Raw genomic sequence first — 19,289 nt, forward strand, 5'->3', positions numbered from 1 at the left:
ACACACAGAGGAGAAAGGGAAAATGAGGGTGCACAGAACCTATGATTTCCACACTTAAACTAGCTCCGGGTCCACTGGACCCGAACACCCTGTGTGTAATATAAATGTGATGGGGGGGTATACAGGGGGGGGTCCTTGAAAATGTTTTCTGATATATGTTCCTCACAGAAAATGAGCCAAAGCCAATGAATCTTAGTTCAAAAAAATAATTATTTGTATCACTTTTATAAAGCTAAAAACTGAAAACGGGTCCCACAGACCCGAACACCTTATGAGGGTTAAGTGACTGCTGAGCGGAAGGGAATGAAAGTGAGGAGCCGGGCTTCCAGAGGCCTCTGTGAACTGCCTCTACACATAAACCATCTGATAGGTCTCCTCAATGCAATGGATAATGTTTAATACTATCGGATGAAGAGTAATGAAACACACGACAAATGATATTGCAGTTTCATGTCGATGAATATCAATTGATTTGTGCATGGAAAAAAATATATGCATGACATTTAATTTTTCGTCGAAATAACAAATCGATTAAATGTAGTTAAAGTCACTGAATTAGCTTGTTAGGAAAAAAGTAATTCACTTCACATTTGTTTGCAGCCTCTTGGCACATTTATTCACAAGTTAATGGATTTGAACTAGCTTATGTACGGGGAAAGAAAGCTAAGTGACGGAGCAGAACTGTCTGGTCAATATGGCTTGTTACGTTGTTTTACGTCATTCTGTGCATTCATACAGACAGATGCCTCTAAACATGTGTCTGAGTGGAAAGGGGACGTCTATTCGGTACTCAGAGAATGGACCGCAACTCTTGTGTAGTCGGTTGATGGATAAATAAGAATGTCATAATAATGTGAGGATTTCGAGACTGATCAGACTAGACACACATCGACCAATGGAAGAATCTTAAATAGAGGAATAAGTAAGAGTTTCAGGCTGGGACACTTTCTGTGTGGGTGGCTGTTCATATGGATGAGGATGTTTGAAGATGTAAAAATAGACCTCCCATTTACTATAATGATGTTCGCACTATGACTGACTGCACTATTGGACACCATGGAGATGGGGTACCTTCTAAACAACCTGTCCAAAGGAACAAGGTAAATCCTGACGTCATTACCTCCTACTGTTTTTTGTTTTTTTTAGGGAGATTTATTTCTGCATTTTTTATGGTTTATTATAGAGTGAGAATAGACAGGAAGGTATGAGTGATAGAGGGGAGGACATGCAGCAAATGACCACCGGCAGGAATCAGACTGGAGCCACTGCGAACAGGACTAAGCCCACGCGCTCCACCCGGTGAGCTGCCAGGCGCCCCAGTGGTTTTCCTAGTATTTCGTGATGGTCAGATCTCCTGCTAACTTGCATCCTCTTACCTTCTCTTGCAGCGGCAAACCGTTTCCTCGTGTCTCCATCCTCTGAACGGTTGTTGCAAGTCCATGAATGACAGCCAGTCATGATAGCTTCAAGACATGGTGAAGGCAGGGTCCAAGGGAAGAGAGAGCATTGAGCATAGTCCAAGATATTGAACCACTATGCATTTCTTTATTTGATTTTGGTTTCAACCATAGGGTAAATAACATAGGGACCAGAGTAATTACTTAGAGTCTTACAGATTAAGAATTAAAATGTATTTACTTATTGTTCATGCCTTAAAGAAAAATGACAATTAACTTGTGTAGGGTGGTGCCATGTCCTGTCGTGTGCATTGCAACCGATTCAACTTCCAAGAGATGAATATGAGTTTATAATGCTTGACATCTGAATATAGTTATGATGTGAGGATTATATCTAGATCTATATGGTTGCCATTGGCCTTTCGGTGTTAATTGTACATAAATACGGAGATCATCCTATCGCTTTTTCCCCCCGATAAATGCCTCTTTTGGCACATCTTGTTTTAAAGGCACTTCTTTAGTCCGTGGGTCCGCACAGCCCTGAGAGGGTTCCAGTGACACTGCTTGTAGTGAGTGTCATTCAACTGTAACTATAGAACAAAAGGTGAAGTAAGGCAATGTTAGGTAGCCTACTCAAAAGAGTCAAGAGAATTGGTCCGCAGCCCTATTAAGTAAGAACTTACTCAAGGTGTAGGCATACTCACATCATTGGATATCAACAGATCTGCATCTATAACCAAGTCATTTGAACACCAAAAGCCATACTCACGACTACATTGCTAAGCTTAGTGAAGATGCATATTGATATTTCAGTTAAGATTAAGTATTGAGCTGCTCCCCCCGCGACCCGACCCCGGATAAGCGGATGACGATGAGGATGAGGATTAAGTATTGATTCTGGATCCAGTCAGTTAGACATACATCCAAGTGACAATCAAGCTTTTGGAGACACCTATGTCTTTCTGTGGCTTTGGTGCAGATTATACAGTGACAAGTGATTGAAGTAAAGACAATGCTGAAATTCATCACCCCTGCTATTCACTTCAAATACAGGCAAACTGAAAATCGGATTATTTAAATAAACTGCTTTCATGTCCATGACCGGTAAAAATGATTGACATGACCAGATAACCCCATATGGTTCTAATTTTTTTGGACGTGTTAACAATTGTGTTCATAGGACACAGTCCTCAAACATCTGTCATAATTGATCTTCCAGTTAAAACAAGTCTTGACGGCTTCAGAAAATAAAGTATGTTAAGTATTGTGTGTGCGTCTATATCACAGTGCCATGTTAATGCAAAACACATGTGCGAGTAGGAAGTAGATTACTTATTTTCCTCCTTCCTTTTTCATATATTAGCTACCGTCGGAGCCTGACCTTCGGCGTGTGCGTTTGCTGTAGTCTACGAGGAGCTCTCGTAGGGCCGCCCGCCGCTCTCTCCACCTCGGGGACGTAGCCTACTGCGGGACTCCGTACGTTTTTAACGCGGTGATCAATCACACACCGGCGGACATGCTGAGCTGCAGTAGGGCCTACACGGTCAATCACCTCCTCCGGAGCCTGTAGCCGTTGCGGACACAGAGAGACTCTGTGCGAGGCGAACACAGGTCATTGTCTGTTGCTGTGGGGCTTGGGCCGGTTATGAGACATGAAAGTGGACATTGTATGCCTGTTTGGACAACCTTCTAGCCTTTAAACGGATAAATATCCCAAACCGCATGGCGATTTAGTGTGGAAAGGAAGTGAGGGAAATTTATTTCACGTCACATGACAGCCTAATAGACTGCATTATGCATGCCTCGGATTGGAGCAGATTATTAAGAAAAAAGATGACTGGGCCTACTGTTTTCTTCGATCTCTGTAAAGGTCATTTTAGGAGAGGAAACTGAACCTATGTTAAATTGTTAGTCATCCATTCCAACTAGCCTATTAACAAATGCTACAACTGCTTTACGTTTGCCCCTTAACATTGATGATGTGTTTAGTTTTATAAGCTTATATAAGAGAGGTGTGTGTGTGTGTGTATAAACAATCCCATTTCCAACATCTACAGACCGCCCACCCTCTCAGATCAGCTCTTCTCGTTAAACGCGGCCCAAAATGAACTTCTGAGGCCATGTCATATTCTCTGCAGTCCCTGAAATCAACACTGAACACGTAAACCGCAGTCCCTTTCACGGGGCTCTGTTGTCTGTTTCATGATGAATTCATGGAGATGGGTGGCAGATAAATAAATGGCAGACACTCACCACCCACTGCTCTATAAAAGAGGGATGTTTACACAAGGAGTCGTGCCAATCAAGAGAACTGTCAAAGGGGCCTTTTCATCGCGCCCCGTGGGAGGCAGGACAGCAGTGCCCCCAACGGGGACATCGGCAGACTGCTGGCAGACGACCTGGCGGACAGAGCAAGGGCGAATGTTTTGGCATCCGCATGGCATCGAGTCTGGTGGATTGAAGCAGCGGCCTGGCACGGGGAGGACGCTGGCCTTTCCAGTGGCAAGTAGACAGAGCTCCGACACACACACACACACACACACACACACACTCTGCCACACTCCTGCTGATGAGCAAACTGAGGCGCAAACTGAGGCTGGCAAGGAGCGCTCCTCTTTGAGAAGTGGCTGTTGTCTGAATGGCGCTTTCATGTTAATGAGCGTTAACAGGCGTAGTGGGGCGGTTCTGCTCACACGCTGGGCCCCGGAGTGATTGGCTTCGCTTGAGTTTTAATTATTAAACCACATCTGATGGCTACAGAACGTCTCCTGGCCGTTTGTTTCAGCGCACAGGCCTTGCGGAGGTGACATTGGGAGGAGTGCTGCAGCAATCGTTCGTATTTGTGCAACAACGGATCCACCGTTTAGCATACACATGTAAAGGAAATGATTGATATGAAAGTTTTCCGGGACAGTTAAACCGATTGACTAACTTTAGAATTTGACCAAGTCTTGAATACGTCAATAATAATCCAAACTATAGGATAAGGCCAATGTATTAAATGTGCAGCTCCAAGTCCTCAACTCTTCTTGAGAAATTTCTCGACCTGGCTGATCTACGAGGTTAAAAAAGTTATTTTATAATTTCACCTTGATGGATATATTTCAAACTATATTTCCCTTTCTAGTCTAATTTTGGCAAATACAACAATTCCAAAATGACCCCCCGACATTGGTGTTATAATGGTGAAGCAACACCGCCACCCCGTGGACAAACAGCTCAGATCGACAACGTAAATATTCTAAGATAATTGAGACAGTATTTCAATTCTAGTTTATCTGTTTCTGGAAGGCAGTTAATTGGTTAGCCACAGTTCCATTATCTGCCTTGTTTTGCAAACTGAAGTAAACAATACCAACTGTCGCCTTTGGCGACATCTATACGACCAGCAAAGAGGTCATACAATGAATCACTTCAGGGTAGCAAGAGATCTTACAGCAAAGATCATTTTAATGGTCCCAAATATTCTTAACAACTAAGTGTACACTCATGTAAAAGAAAATGAGAAGATATGACAAAATGTATCACATCTAGGATTCCACTCAATCTTTAATCAAGACGGGATTACAAATTTTCCAAAAAATCTGCAGTTTCAAAGGGCAAAAAAAGGGTAAAACTAGCTCAACCTACTGAGGTCTTTAAAAACCTGTTCAAGTGCGACAGAAAACGTCCTGAACATTTAAAGGCAGGTCTTTTTTGTTGTTGTCATTTACAAAAAAAACAGGAAAGAGTGTCAAATAAACAACAAGAGGGGGAGGGCGGGAACGAAACTGCTGGCTTTTTTTATTCTCCAGAGAGAAAGAACGTCCTCTGAGGCCACGAAAACAACGACACCGATGACATCATCAAACGCCCAAGGCTTTCCTTTGCCCCCCCCCCCTGTGCCGTGTCCCGCCTGGTCCTATAAACTAACTTTAAAAAATAAAAAGACAGAAACGAAGAAGAGAGAAGAACCAAAAGGAGCCAGAACACCCAGCAGAGGAGGGAGGAAGAGAGAAAGTAACCGATTAAAGAGGTGGGGGCTCTGAGGGGGCCGGGGACAGAGGTGGTCAAGTGGCGGTTCTGGGTCTTCATTGGCCAACCCGTCGGGTTAGTCTGTGATGTCCTTCCCTGAGTGGAGGAGGTGGGGGGGGGGGGGGGGGGGGGGGTCACAGAGGGGGATGGGTTGGGGCAGTGGGTCGTGTTTCAGAGAGCAGTAAAGTCACTAACCCTGTTTGGGTAACAAGTCTGTGACCCGTGTGTGTGTGTGAATGTGTGTGTGTTTTGTTTACTTGTGAGTCGGCGTGTGTGTTTGGTGTGTGGTTTTCCTCCAGTTACTGAATGGTCATTATGAGTCTCGTATTGTTCGTGACTGCGATAGCTACAATCGTCTTCACCCCCCCCCCCCCCCCCCCCCCCCCCCCGACCCCGCTGCCCCCTCCATGGTTTTCCTCTGGTCCTCCTCACGTCTCCAGTGGCCTCCGCAACTGGTCTTCTGATTGGCACTTGTATAAATTGGGTTCTAGTCTGAGGACGCTACGAGCTCTCACGCAGTTCTCTCCTCGTCTGGGCGCCGGCTGGTGAGACAGCCGCTGCGCACATATTATTTTTTTTTTCCATTCGTTCTGTTGTACAAGTTTGATCATGCCTGTGGTAGTCAAGTCAATGCTGCTGCTGCTGCTGCTGCTGCTGCTGCAGTAGTGTGGCGGGCGAAGCGGGGACCGGCGGGTCTCTAGGAGCTCAGCTTGGACTTCTTGGATGGAGGCAGCGGGTCCTCTTTACTCTCCACGTCCTCTTCCTCGTCCTCGTCCTCCTCCTCGTCGTCGTCGTCCGGGTAGTCCACCAGGCCCACCAGCGCCCCCTGAGGACAGACACAAACACGTCAGGTCAGTTGGGCTCCTACCAAGTGTTGAGGTCTCTAGTCCCACTGAGCCACTCATTAGAGAGATGAAAGACCCTTTTCTGGAATGATCTGAAGTATACGGTTGGAACCAAAGGAATTCAACATGAATGACATTAAAGCTTGATTCCATAAATGATTCCCTTATTGTCTAGCAGATGTAAATCACTGCTGGACATTAACCGAGCAGACGATAACGACAACCACTTTTAAGTTGGTCTTATCTCAACAGTATACAATGTGTTAACAATTGATTCAGATGTTGACCTCAGTTGCTACAAAAGCTCATAATAATAATAAACAAAAGCATGCGACTTGTATATTGCCTCCTTTTTTCAATCTGGAAATGGGCCTGTGACTCAATGACCCCTCATTCAACGGGCGTTTTGCCCCAAAAGTGAGAACAGTCTTCATGTTGCTTTAGAAATGTGTGTTTCTAGGCATCGAGGCATTAAGAAACACGATGAGGATGGTGTGCCAATAAAGGGATGCTTCAAGGCATTCTGACACACACCGCCTCTTGATAACACACTACCTTTTAGAATCACATCTCTTCTTTAAACTTCCCCAACAACACCGAGGGTCCGGGGGGAGCACCTACCTTGGTCGGGACGGCCGCGGCGGGGGGCGAGTTCCGGGAGCCCGACCCCGGTGACCCCGGGGAGCCCGGCGAGCCGGGGTTGAGCGAGGCCGAGGAGGGCGGGCTGGACAGACTGCTCTTGGTGGAGCCGGAGAAGGAGAGCTTGAAGCTGGGGCTCTGTCTGCCCGACAGGCCCGACTTCCCGAGGACCTCCTTGTCCTCAGAGTCTTTCACTGGTGGTGGGGGGGAAGGGGAGATAGATAGAATCAATGCTTTTAGACCTAACCATTTACCCAGCCGCAGGTTGCACCCTGATAAGATATATAGAACAATCCCATTCAAGACTAAGATTGTTTGCTTTACTCCCTGAGATAGCCAGAAAAGGGACTTTATTGCTGTGATTGCACTGGTTCTGTGTTCCCTCAGTATTGCAGGACTTTGGTTGCGTGTGGATTGGTGACGGGGATTATCGCTCAGTTTGCTGATTTTTAAGTGCTAGTTAGGTATCAGTCACTGCAACCTGCAGATGTTTGTCTCCCCATACTTGATGCATTGGTATGACACCATGAGCATGGAATGGAGAGTTTGGATTCGGCCAGACGTTCGCGGAACAATGTTGGCGCGAAGCGTCGCCCTTCGAACTCCATCAGCTCATAGCCCGTTATTATGGAAGACCATCGACCAGCGCTGGGGCCAAAACGAGTCTAGACATAATATTTACTTCACCAAGTCATGGTTGCTGTCTCGCTGCTCTGCCACAGACCACACTAATGTGATCTGTCTTTCTTATGGAATGGTGCCAAGGACCCGCCACGGCCTGCAGCTTGACTGACCAGGACTTATTGTGACATCCTGTGCAACCACCTACCTCCCTCTGCAAACTCTAGTTACAGTTTCATCAATGGTTCACCAACTCTTTTGACCCGTGACCCTATTTTCAGCTTTTTAAGTTTTTGTGCATCAGTTTGTGCACATAATTGTAACCCTAAATCTGCCCACAATATCATCGTCCCACCGGACACATGCACCTGACACCACACACGGGATCAGTCGTTTCTAGCATGTGGCTATGAATGATGACTCAAAGATAGGACCTTCATGAGACCTTTCAAGACTTCTCAAAACATTATTTAGTTCAATCAAAAATAAGGAATCTAATGTCTACAGGGAGGAAGGCTAACGGGGCCGGATCACCCGAATTGAAACACAGACATACATTTCTTCCTCTCCATGAACTTGCTGATGGGGTCCATGAGGTCCTCCTCGCTCTTCATCTTGTCTGAGGGCGGGACCACCGCCTCTCCGTCCTCCAGGTCGTCCTCGTCCGTGTTGAACCACATCTCCTCCTCGTCCTCCAGTGTGCGGGCGTCCCGGCGGAAGCGGTGGTTCCTCAGGATAGAGCGCATGCTGGGGAACAGAGGGAGAGGTGTCCGTCAGACTCACCGCTTCGAGTGGCAGAGTACCTGTGGTGGGACACGAGTCCATTCTCAGTAACACTGGAGCCATGAAAGGTTTGTTAATAATGGGGATCTCTGCATACTTAAGACATAAATCAATTTTTTTCTATAATAAATAATGTTTCAACACCGGTTCAAAATCCGGTTAGAGGGTGTAGTATCAGTCTGGACATGAGCAAAAAGCCTGCCGTAATACTGCCTTAGGTACATCAGAATGTACACCAAGCAGATCGGCCTCTCCTCAAGGCGTAACAATGAAGGAAGATAACTAAATAAAATATGAACTGGCTGAAACTAATAGAAGGGGTCTGTAAATAGAATAATAAAAATACAATTAAAGTGGGGGCCCACAGAAATTTCTGGATAATCTTATAATCTATAGTACAGCTTGCATGTCTCAGTCAAATGTTCCACATTATTACACACTTATTACATTACTACCAAGTTTCTTGCCAGCTCAATAACTTATATACTGGTACCTCCAAAAATCCCACAACCCCACTTCCTATCAACCACTAATAGGCTCTCAAATAGCATTTTTTGACTCCCCACCTTTCCTTAGGCAAGGCTTGAGTGCCCACCCTGCCATCCCCTTCTCTGAATGTCAAGTGGAGTGCTGGCCCTTCCACTCACCTATCTAGTTTGGGGTTGTCTTGCCTCTCCCTTTGCTGTTCGTAGCGCAGCTTCAGGCCCTTGAAGGTCTGGACATAGTCCACGTCCTCCAGAGCCTTCCAATAGTTCTCTACTATGTGAGCGGTGAGAGACTTCACGTCCTCCTAGGAGCAATGGGAGGGGAGAGAGGGAGATAGACGGAGAGAGACACAGAAAGAAAAAAAGTAGGAAAAGGTAATGGGGGAAACAGGGGAGCAGAAACTCACAATTTGGGGTTTGAGACAGAACGACGGGGGGAGAAATAATAAAGTAAAGAAAAAGTACGGAAAAAGCAAGAATAGAGAAGGAGGGAATTCAAGAGAGGAGAGATAACACCAAACTTGTTAAACGTAAACCTCTAAAGCAGCAACACAGCAACACGGTTTAAGAATATCTGGTTTGACAAGGAAACAAGAGACTCAATTGTAAATAAACAGACAGAAATAAGTGGTGCAGGGTGGGTGCTTCGAGTGGCAGGGCGAGGGGGACACTCACCACACGGACATACTCAAACATCTCGATGATGGCCGAGTTCATGAGGTTGTAGCGCGAGCCGTTGCTGAGGAACGCCTTGACCACCGGCTCAAACAGGAAGTTCCTCATGATGTAGCGGTTGTAGAACTCGTCCTTCAGGCCGATGATCCTACGCATGAACCGCAGGGCGCCTTGGAGGCAAAGAGAGGGGGGAGAGAAACGCAGAATGAGGCCCCGAACCAACCGCCGTCATGTACGTCTCCGGGGCGATGGGATCTTCCTCGTCCCGTAGGGTTGCCATTAGGGGTGGGACAAAATAACGATACCTTGAGATGTCGTCACCCTTCTTCGTGCAATACCAGAATCGATACACTGGCGCCAATTACCGATATAATAAAAAAAAAGTTTTTTTTTTATTTTATTTTTATGTTTTATTCCTGAGGAGCGTGACAGGAAATATTGGCCCAAATATCAGTATTTTAATTTATAAAATAAGGCTTGCTGCTCCTTGAGGTGGTGCTCAATACGTGTATGAAGGAACGGAGGTTAAATAACTAAAGTCGAGTAACTGAAGTAAGTAATTTGGACCATGACTAAAAATCGAAATCCAGCATTTTACCATGGCCATTAGGTATTCATCGTTAGACATATTTCGCGATGTATTGTTCGATTGTCTAACAATATATTGATTATTGCCGAATCGCTGTATCACGATATTATCGGTATCGCGGGCCATGTATTGCATATCTTATCGTGAGCTACCCTTTGGTTCCCAGCCCTAGTTGTGATTTGTGGTGGGTGTGACTCACACAGGGCCAGGAAGGCGTGCTGCGAGGCGGTGAGTACCAGCACCCTCCGCAGGATGTCCTTGTTGATGATGTAGTTCTTGATGTGGTAGGTGTGGTGCTCCACACAGAACGTCAGCAGCTCCAAGATCAAGGCCAGCAGCTGAGACGTTTGGAAGTCATCTGTTGGTTGGGGGAGAGTCAGGTTTTAGATGTTGAACATTTGGATCGGATTAGAAGGCATGCGTGTTGCGAGTTCAGGTTGCAGTGAACCAAACGAAGGTAAAGGAACTGGAGGTGCTGGACTGACCTTTGCTGGGCTTCTCTTCAGTGGTGTTGGCCAACAGGGGGGCTGAGAGGACATGCATGCAGTGCTTGTAGAAAAAGCTCAGGAACTCTGTCTTCTCCGTTTTCTAGGAGGAACAAAAGCCAGAAACTTATCATTAACAAGGGTTCACCTTTTCTGCACTTTAACAGTCAGACAGTCAAGAAATTCGCTATTTAAAAAGGTTGAGGATAAAAAATGATTGCTCCAATATATTGATTAAGTCAAGACTTTTCAACACTGGACCAATTCAAAAGACGCTATCGGTATAAACAGGCGGAACCATAGTTTAAAACAAGGGGTGTTGCATGTTTTCCTCTCGCCAAAGCGAGATGGTGATATTTCACTATTGCTTCATCCAAGTTTTATTATGCCACTATATCAGAGTAAAGGTAGGAGGCGATAAAATGATGTGCATCACCGCGCGTTTCAACGGGCATTTCTGGCAACATGCATAATTCAACATTCAACACCATCGCTCGCATGGTAGTTATTCAAAGTTTCACACAAATTGCTTTGTCACAGAGTGGTCTGCGTGTCATATGCCTTAACATTTGCAACAAATGGGATTACATTTCCTGCTCCTCAATCCGTAGTAGGAGTGAGCAAAGTGAGACGGGGTGTGGGAGGAAGCCCCAAGAGCTTACGTTAGCCGTCGCCAGCATGTTCTCCGGATCCACCAGCGTGCGCAGCAAACCCATCAGCTGCACCGCGCCGCCCAGCTCCGGGTCCGTGTCACAGATCATGTGCTCAATGATCAGGTTGATCAGCAGGATGTCCTACATGGAGGATAGAAAACACAAATCAGCCACATGAAATCAGACAAGAACATAAAATCAAGCGAGTGTGAACAAATGAGATCATTAATTAGAAATGACTTATTTGAGAGTGACCTGATATTCAGCAGAGCTAACATTACATTAGTAGGCCTAAGTGTGGGAATACTTTCCACTGGTGTATACAGAATTTGTTTTGGAACTGGTTTTAGGTTCGACTAGTTTACCCGGCTGTGTTGTCGCTGTCCTTTATGTTTTGTTGATACACAACTTATCAGTACAGGGATGGGGAATTTGGAGGTGGGTGATGCCTGGATGGATCAGCAGGGGGGGCTACCGATATGGACTGCATTCTTGGCCGGATGAAGTAAGGCACCAGAAACAGGAAGCTCTATAGTGTTTGCCAACACGGGCAGGTCATTGGCAGTGGCAACCAGAGTTTCGGGATGCGCTGTAAACAGTCAGTTACTTTGGGCAGTCCGCACCGCGTGTAGCATGATAGACGTTGTGATCCAGGTGTACTTGGGTGAATGCCATCGTTCTTAAAAAATGATGGACGATCCCAAAACAGATTAAAATTGTCAATGAAGTGCAAGCCGTTAGTTCTGACAGCCGACTGGAGTCAGGTGTTGAGGCTGAGAAGGCTGCTGAAACGTCCGTCTCCACGGCCCATCGTTGGCGTTGGCCCTTGCCATTTTGTTTGCAAAGATTGGTGGACAAAGTCCTGTTTAGTAATCTCCGACCCTTGGAAGACAACATTGTTAGACCCAACATGGATTATAATCCTACTAATTGAGGACGGGAGTGAAGGGATGAGCTGCTGGAGTTTTTCAGCAATTGTGGAGGTCGTTGCTCCGGGGAAACTGTGTGTGAGAGTGTTGAAAAAACGGACTGGTCTGATGATTGAGTCACCTACGATCAAGATAAGATGGTGGAAACAGAGGGGGAATGGAAGGTGTTTGAGGACCTCCGACTGCACCGGTGGGCGAGCGCTGAGACCTCCGTCTCCCTGACCCCGAGCGCCCAGCCGAGTGCCGAGACCCGGGTCCAAGGCCAGAGGAGTCCCCAGCCGACCCAGGGGAAACATCGGACCGGGCCACCACCGGAACGGCTGATGACAGCATTCCTCAGCATCTTGTGACGGGAGGTAGCGCGTTGTTGGCTTGGATCGTCAGCAGCACCAGGGTTATTCACCTGGGGCGTGGGCACCGCATTGGCAACAACAAGCGATGTCGCTGGGGGGACAGGACTGTCGGTGTTGGCAAGCGGCTCGAACCTGTTTGAGAGGCTCAAGCACGGGGGAGGATCCCGGTCTCCGGTTCTTTTCCTCACGCAAACCGCAATCTCGGTCCAGGTCGAGGAGGAGCGCGGAATGGAACAGGGGACATCCCCCGGATCTGTGAACGTATCCCAAGGCATAGTGTCCTGGGTGGCACATATGGACGCCTCGATTGCTCCGCGGCAACATCCATGAAGCCGGAAAGCAACGCTTCTTTCTTCCGTAACTCCTGAGATTTTGCTGTTGTCCTCCAGCAGGTGAGCAATAGTTTTCTGTGCCTTCAGTAGTTCTAATTCGAAGGACATGTTTAGAATATTAAAGTTTATGGAGGGGGTCTGTTTGTTTGTTTGTTTGTTTGTTTGTGTAGCCACGGTTAGGCTAACAAATGAGTAGCATGTGCAGGCATAAAATGGATTTCTTACCTGGATTCAGCAGATTATTCAAGGCTCTAGTGTTTACTGTGTTGAACACACTTTCTAACCTATCAGATTATGCAGCACTTATGCACCGTACCGCTGCGTGCTCTGTGCCTGTCAGACGAAGGCTGGTTACCATGACAAAGGCTGGTCCAATGAAACTTGGGGTTGAGACCTGTTCAAGTTTCACTGAACCATTGAAACTTGAAGAGACCAGAAACGGTTTTTTTTCTCTTTTTTATTCATGTATTTTACACATGGTATATTTGTCCCATATGATCGTCAACATAGTAATATATGCCATTTTATTATTATTTATTATTAAGTCCCCAATTTAGAGAACAGAGAGGCTCTGACGTCACGGTGCGTGTGGACCTGTGGATCTCTGCCTGGGCAGCAGTGGACTAAACTTCTCGATGTCCGAGAGAAAGTTGAGCTTCTTGGAAACAGATTTTATACCGGTACGGTGTGTGTGGAAGGTGAAGCTCAGTCTGAGCAGCGATTTATTTAATACTCGCGTCTGAAGGTTGGGCGTGCCGGGCACATATAGTACAACGCTACAGTGTGTGGAAGGTGAAGCTCCGTCTGAGCAGCAATTTATTTAATACCCGCATCCAAAGGTTAGGATTCCCGGAAACCTATAGTATATCGTTACGGTGTGTGGCGCATGTCCTATACAACATCGCTCATCATAACACTCGTACACAACGACGGTACTGAATAAGTATGATCAAGTATGAAAAAGTATCAAAGATGCCATGGGCCGCAACCATAGCGATAACACGCCCCCCCTTTGCTAGAGGGGACGGTAGAGGTTTGTTTTTTAAATTGTAATGGTATAACTAAATACCTGTGTCGGTAAGTAGCATCAGTGAGTACCCAAATGTAAGTACTTGTACTTGGTCGGAGAAGAGGTGGAATCTGTGCATCCCAAATCTGATTAAAATAATGTATTACGCAATAAAAGTGACGTGATTCACATTAAAAGACGTAGAGTACAACATTCTATTTTACAGAATTCGTGACCAATTAACAACTATTTAAGAATAACCGGTGCAGTGAGATAAATGAGTTGCATGATACAGAGTGTGTGCTGTATTAACAATATAATGCCAAATGGTGCAACACATACGCTAAATATAGAGGAAGGTGGCAAATGGATTTGGTCCTGCTTATTCTGAACGGAATAGCAAGGCACATCCTCAAATAACCCACCCTACCACCACCAACAACAGCAGCAGCACAGAGCATCAGAGGTGAACGTTCCTGCTTGATACTCACGTCATCGTTCTGCTGGGACTCCTGCATCACAAACTCTCGTACCATGGAGGGGTTGTACTCCACCAGATAGGAGAAGATATCTGTGGCTGCCCCGCGCACCTGCACATCGTCCATTCCCTGAAAAAGGCCAAACACACAGCCTAAGAACCACACCAAGAAATGGCAACCAAAATAAGCTTATTTTTTTATATACTTTGATGGTGTGGACTACATTTAAATTTGGGGCATTTAGCAGACGATTTTATCAAAGCGACTTACATAAGAAGTACATCTGTCAGAAGGACTATTGTTGAGGCAAGATCAAAGAGCCCATGTTAAAGGTCCCATGGCATGCCACCAGGTTTGGTGTGATTAGCCGCTGTCATAAGGGGCAGATTTCCAAAACAGCTTGTACCAGCTAATCACACCACACCTGGTGTCATGCCATGGGACCTTTAAATGGCAAACCACATATGAGCAATACCAATACTGAGCATTAGCACCACCCCCACATACTCTCCAGTCTCACACACACACACACACACACACACACACACACACGCACGCACACTTTCTGGTGGGAACTAGTTAGAAAAAGGGTGTAGAAAACACACCCATCAGCGTCATGTAGCCAACAAAAACATAGGTTTATGCACCACAAATGTAACCCCTGTATGATGATGATGCAGAACTTACCAGTATAACCTCTAGTGCTGGGAGAATGCCCATGTTTGACAGCGTCTTGAAAAAGGCGTCTCTGTTTTGAGGTTGTAACGTTTGTGAGAATGCGCAGAATTCCTTGAGGAAGTTTACCTAGAGACGGGCGGGAGGGACAGCATTGGGGCATGAGGCATACAATAAAAACCGAGACGAAGAAGATCGGCCAGAGGGCCCATGCCGACTGGACATTTATGTTTTGTTGATGTCGCTTACCAGCTCGTGTCTTTTGTCGTCCTCTGTGGCCTCATCCGTGAGCTGGGCGAAGAGATCGGTCAGGAACTTCTCATCGTCCTGGGGATGAGATGGTGAGCAGAAAAGACAAGAGGGGCGTTGAGGAGGAGGAGCCAGCGGCACAGGTTGAGGGGGTCTGCTACGAAAACTCCCGCTGCTAGTCTAAAGGACTGAGGGCTGAAGGGGCTCGGCCCACAGTCAGCGGACTCAGCTAAGTGGAGCTATTAACACCCATACGGGTTAAGGTTGTGAAGCATCTACAAGAACAGCATGGCATACCATGGCTGCCAGAAAAGTATAAACCAAAATGGCTTGCTCTTCTTCAAAAGCAGACAAAGTAACCTGGGGACATACAGAGCAGACATACCAACAACAACAACAATAACGACAACAAGCACAGCTGCAATTACTGCTCCATGACCTCATCTTGTAAACAGTTATTTTGTCCTACCAACAAAGTCTCTCACTTTACAAAACAAATGCAAGTGCCAATTAAAGGGGACTTATTATACCACCAGGTGTGAGTGTGATTAGCCTTACAAGCCGTTTCGAAAATCTGCCTAATATGACATCACTAGTGGGTGTGTCCACCTAGATCTGTGCTGGATAGATGAGCAATGTTTACTTCAGTCCACTGGGTAGGCTGGTAGATAGATCTATCCAGCACAGATCTAGGTGGACACACCCACTAGTGATGTCATATTAGGCAGATTTTCGAAACGGCTTGTAAGGCTAATCACACTCACACCTGGTGGTATAATAAGTCCCCTTTAAGAGTCTTCGGCTTTTCACCATGAGGCTCATTTGTGCTAATGCTTAATTGTTTTTTTTATGTTTAAAATAGTTTTTCCGGGTCAAGAAATGAGCATGAGAAAAAAAAACATTGTGGCATTCAAAACATCATTACTTCTTTAGAATTGTTTAATTCACCACCATCTAAACATCTCTTCGACAGAACAGTGTCTAAATTAATAAGAAAACAAGAAATAACCTCTGAATACACAGAACAGTAGGCTCACTGAGACATCCTCACGTTTGTTAACAGCCGAATAATTTTTTTGTAGAAAACCTGAAAAGATCTTATATTAGATTGTAATCAAATTGAATCACATGTAGTTCTAACAACATGTGGAGCTCTATGTAATGATTATAGGAATTGAAAGCCACAATTTCTGCCAAAAACAGTTTGGTGACAGAATTCTGGTCCTTGCCGAAATGACTGGAACACTGTACAGGCCGCTTTAGGCTCATTGCGTGCCGCAGCCTGGCCTGTGGTGCTTTAAAAGACAACGAAGCAGGCCGCATGTGTTTGAACCTCTAATTGAGCCGTCCTAACAGAGAGAACAGCATGCCATGATTCAGTTTTCCTTGAGCTCAGCGTAACCGATTTACACAACACTTCTCTGTCTCCATGGAGACGACCATACATAAACACTGCTGAGTTGACACAGAATAAAAACAGAAAGGTCACATGATGGTAAAACCTATCAGAAAGATTTGCAAATCAGAAAGCACTCGTCTGGAACCAATCCTTCAATGGCTACACATCCATGCTTACATTAACCTGATTCAAGGTCATTCTAAAGCCAGGCACATTCTGCATGTTCTTTGGTGTATTTTCAGGATTTGTTTAGATCCACTCATGTATTATTATCAACACCAGTTCTATGTAATGAATACCTTTTGCCAAGAAGCTTACGCAGCAAGATGCGAGTGCATAGACAAATACAAAAACACACAGCAGGCTCGGATCTCACCTGAAGCATGCCGACGATCTCCACCTTGTTGAAGAAGATGAAGGAGTGCAGGGTAGACAGCATGTTCTCCTCGAACACTGAGGGGGTGGGCAGTACCATGTCCTGGATGTACTGCACCCGGTACGTCTGGTGTATCTTCTGCCGCAGTTCGGGGTCCGAGATAGGGATGACCTCTTTGAAGCGCGCCGTTTTGGTGAGGAACTCTCGATGGCGGCGTGGCTGCGGTAGCGCGGGGTCAAACTCTAGACAGCCAATCACGTCCATGATGCACTCCTCTGAGAACATGACCTCAAAGAGGGCCGTACGGTTGAGCAGGAAAATGCCCTTGATGATCTCGTACAGGTGGTGCAGCCCCTCGTGGTTCTCCAGGTCCTCGCACACACGAAACAGCTCCAGGAGCTTGCGGATGTAGCCCTCGTTCTCTACCGCCAGCGCAAGCTTCTCGCGGCGCAGCGGCGATGGGAGCGATGAGGCAACGAGCTCGGCGAGGTCTTCCAGGCGGTTCAGTTCACATGGTGGCAGCTCCAGGCCCGGCGACGACATGTCGTCGAAGCGCTCCTCTTCGGACTCGTCCACCACTTCCTGGGTGATGTCCACAGACGGGTCTTTTCCCTGAACCTGGACAAGGAAAATGGAAGTCAGGATTTGATTTTGTGAATTGGTGACAGAAGAAGCCAGCTGTTTACAGAGCCTGTAAACAGTCTATAAACAGAAACAAACCTTTGTCAGTAAATCCTTGAACAGGGGAAGGCACAACAGCACTAACCTGGCATATTTTCTCCCAGATCTCATCGCAGCCTGCCTTCTCCTGAAAACTGAGCGCCAAATCGTAGTTCTCTGCTTCTGACCACACTATTAACGTGTCCTAATCACAAAGCAAATTATGTAAAAACATGTTATATTCAATTAAAATATGTCAGTGACATTTGAATCCATGTTATAGACTGACCTGTTGTTTCTGGTATGCTGTGTTTGGATTGATCTTGGACTCCAAGAGAAGGGAACCTGAAAGGCAAACAAATAAGTGTGTACTCATTATGTCCTAACAAATCGAATGAATGAGAAAAAGAAAACACAAGATCAACATAAGTATGTTGTTGTTTACGTGTGTGTGTGTGTGTCTGAACGATACACAATATCGTTCCAAAATATGTACAATAGTAAAGCATGGCTTAGAGAGCTTATATTGTGGCTCTAAACTTACCATCACTTTCTGCTCGCACCAGCAGAGAAGTGCCTTTCAATCTTTCGACGTAAGCCGAAGAGACGTGGCCGGTCCCACGGTCGTCCCATTGTCTGTCCTCATTGAGGGTATAAACTTTAACTCGGCGACGAGTGTCCGTCATCCTGGCAAGGTGGCTTTTATCGGTCCCACCCCGAACCTTAGCCTTGACTGTCTTGCCCACGTAATATCAGACTCAAAATCAAGTCACAACTGTCAATACGTCAATTTCAAGCTTGCTGGGGTCAACCGGACAAACAGCTCGACGAAACAGTCCCAATGCAGAGGGGCTGAATAATCAGGCTGATAAAACTTCCAGATGGAAGTATTCTGAAATGACCAAAATATTGCCCAGCGACGGCTGCATTTACCAATTTAATTCAGTTTGATTAACATTCTAGCAGACGGTGTATGGTGTCTAGGATATAGAGGCTAGCTGCTAATCGATGTAAACCACAGACGAATGGTATAATACACGTGTGAGGCAGAGAAAAACATTCGGAATTGCGGGATCACCTGTTTCTGCCCACTAATATCGGATAACGTTACAGTCTATCGGTACAATCCGAAAGCCAGCTAGCTATGTGGGCTATTGAGGTGTGTTAGCCAACCCAGTGCATTGAATAGCTAGCTAGGAAGCTAACTGCCTACGCTCAACATTTCCAACAATAGGTCAAGTTTAATACTGACGTGGAAACAATCACATAACGCTAACATCATTCAACGTCCAGCGACCACAAAAACAGTGCAATCGATAAACCGACGGTTACGATTATGCGTCCCAATAATACGATAGCAGGCTAGCATTAGCTGCTATTTCTTGCCCGAGTTTTCCGCCATGTTCTGGCTCGGGGCCGTGGAGAGACTCGTCTCTCCTTATTGCTTTCCGTGCATTCCAGAATATGCAGATAAACAGTAGAGGTGTGCGGTTTCTTCACGAATACGCATTACATGATAGTGCTATATGCCATTCATACGGGACGGCTTGCTTAGATAATTGCTAACAACCCCCCGTGAGTATTCGGCCATCTTGGGTCCCTTCAATCGGTACGGGGTTTCCCGCACAGCAACAACAGGGCA

At 46.1% G+C, this 19,289-nt stretch overlaps 1 protein-coding gene across 2 annotated transcripts; it reads right to left on the bottom strand.

Moving 5' to 3' along the window:
• Positions 1 to 4,817: 4,817 nt before the first annotated feature.
• Positions 4,818 to 19,283, bottom strand: smek1 (SMEK homolog 1, suppressor of mek1 (Dictyostelium)). 2 transcript variants are annotated; one of them, XM_060042531.1, is made up of 15 exons: positions 18,192 to 19,283; positions 17,937 to 17,992; positions 17,754 to 17,852; positions 16,988 to 17,605; positions 15,213 to 15,290; positions 14,976 to 15,092; positions 14,301 to 14,417; positions 11,196 to 11,327; positions 10,534 to 10,636; positions 10,248 to 10,406; positions 9,460 to 9,629; positions 8,947 to 9,089; positions 8,073 to 8,263; positions 6,878 to 7,089; positions 4,818 to 6,237 (listed from the first exon to the last, which is right to left on the bottom strand). In XM_060042531.1, the coding sequence occupies exons 1-15, from the start codon at positions 18,331 to 18,333 to the stop codon at positions 6,109 to 6,111; spliced, it is 2,466 nt and encodes an 821-aa protein (XP_059898514.1). In that variant the 5' UTR covers positions 18,334 to 19,283; the 3' UTR covers positions 4,818 to 6,108. The 2 variants fall into 2 exon arrangements, with proteins under 2 accessions (XP_059898514.1, XP_059898515.1); XM_060042532.1 differs by having other exon boundaries at positions 8,947 to 9,086; positions 18,192 to 19,282.
• Between the last annotated feature and the right edge of the window lie 6 nt (positions 19,284 to 19,289).

The sequence above is a fragment of the Gadus macrocephalus genome, chromosome 21 (assembly GCF_031168955.1).
Source record: "Gadus macrocephalus chromosome 21, ASM3116895v1".
Classification (NCBI taxonomy): domain Eukaryota; kingdom Metazoa; phylum Chordata; class Actinopteri; order Gadiformes; family Gadidae; genus Gadus; species Gadus macrocephalus.

Excerpts from the sequence above, each read along its gene's own strand:
- smek1 (XM_060042531.1), bottom strand. The coding sequence starts at position 18,333 with ATGACGGACACTCGTCGCCGAGTTAAAGTTTATACCCTCAATGAGGAC. Across the intron at positions 17,853-17,936 it reads CAGCATACCAGAAACAACAG|GACACGTTAATAGTGTGGTC; the intron begins GTCAGTCTATAA and ends CTTTGTGATTAG. Across the intron at positions 14,418-14,975 it reads CAGCACTAGAGGTTATACTG|GGAATGGACGATGTGCAGGT; the intron begins GTAAGTTCTGCA and ends GGCCTTTTTCAG.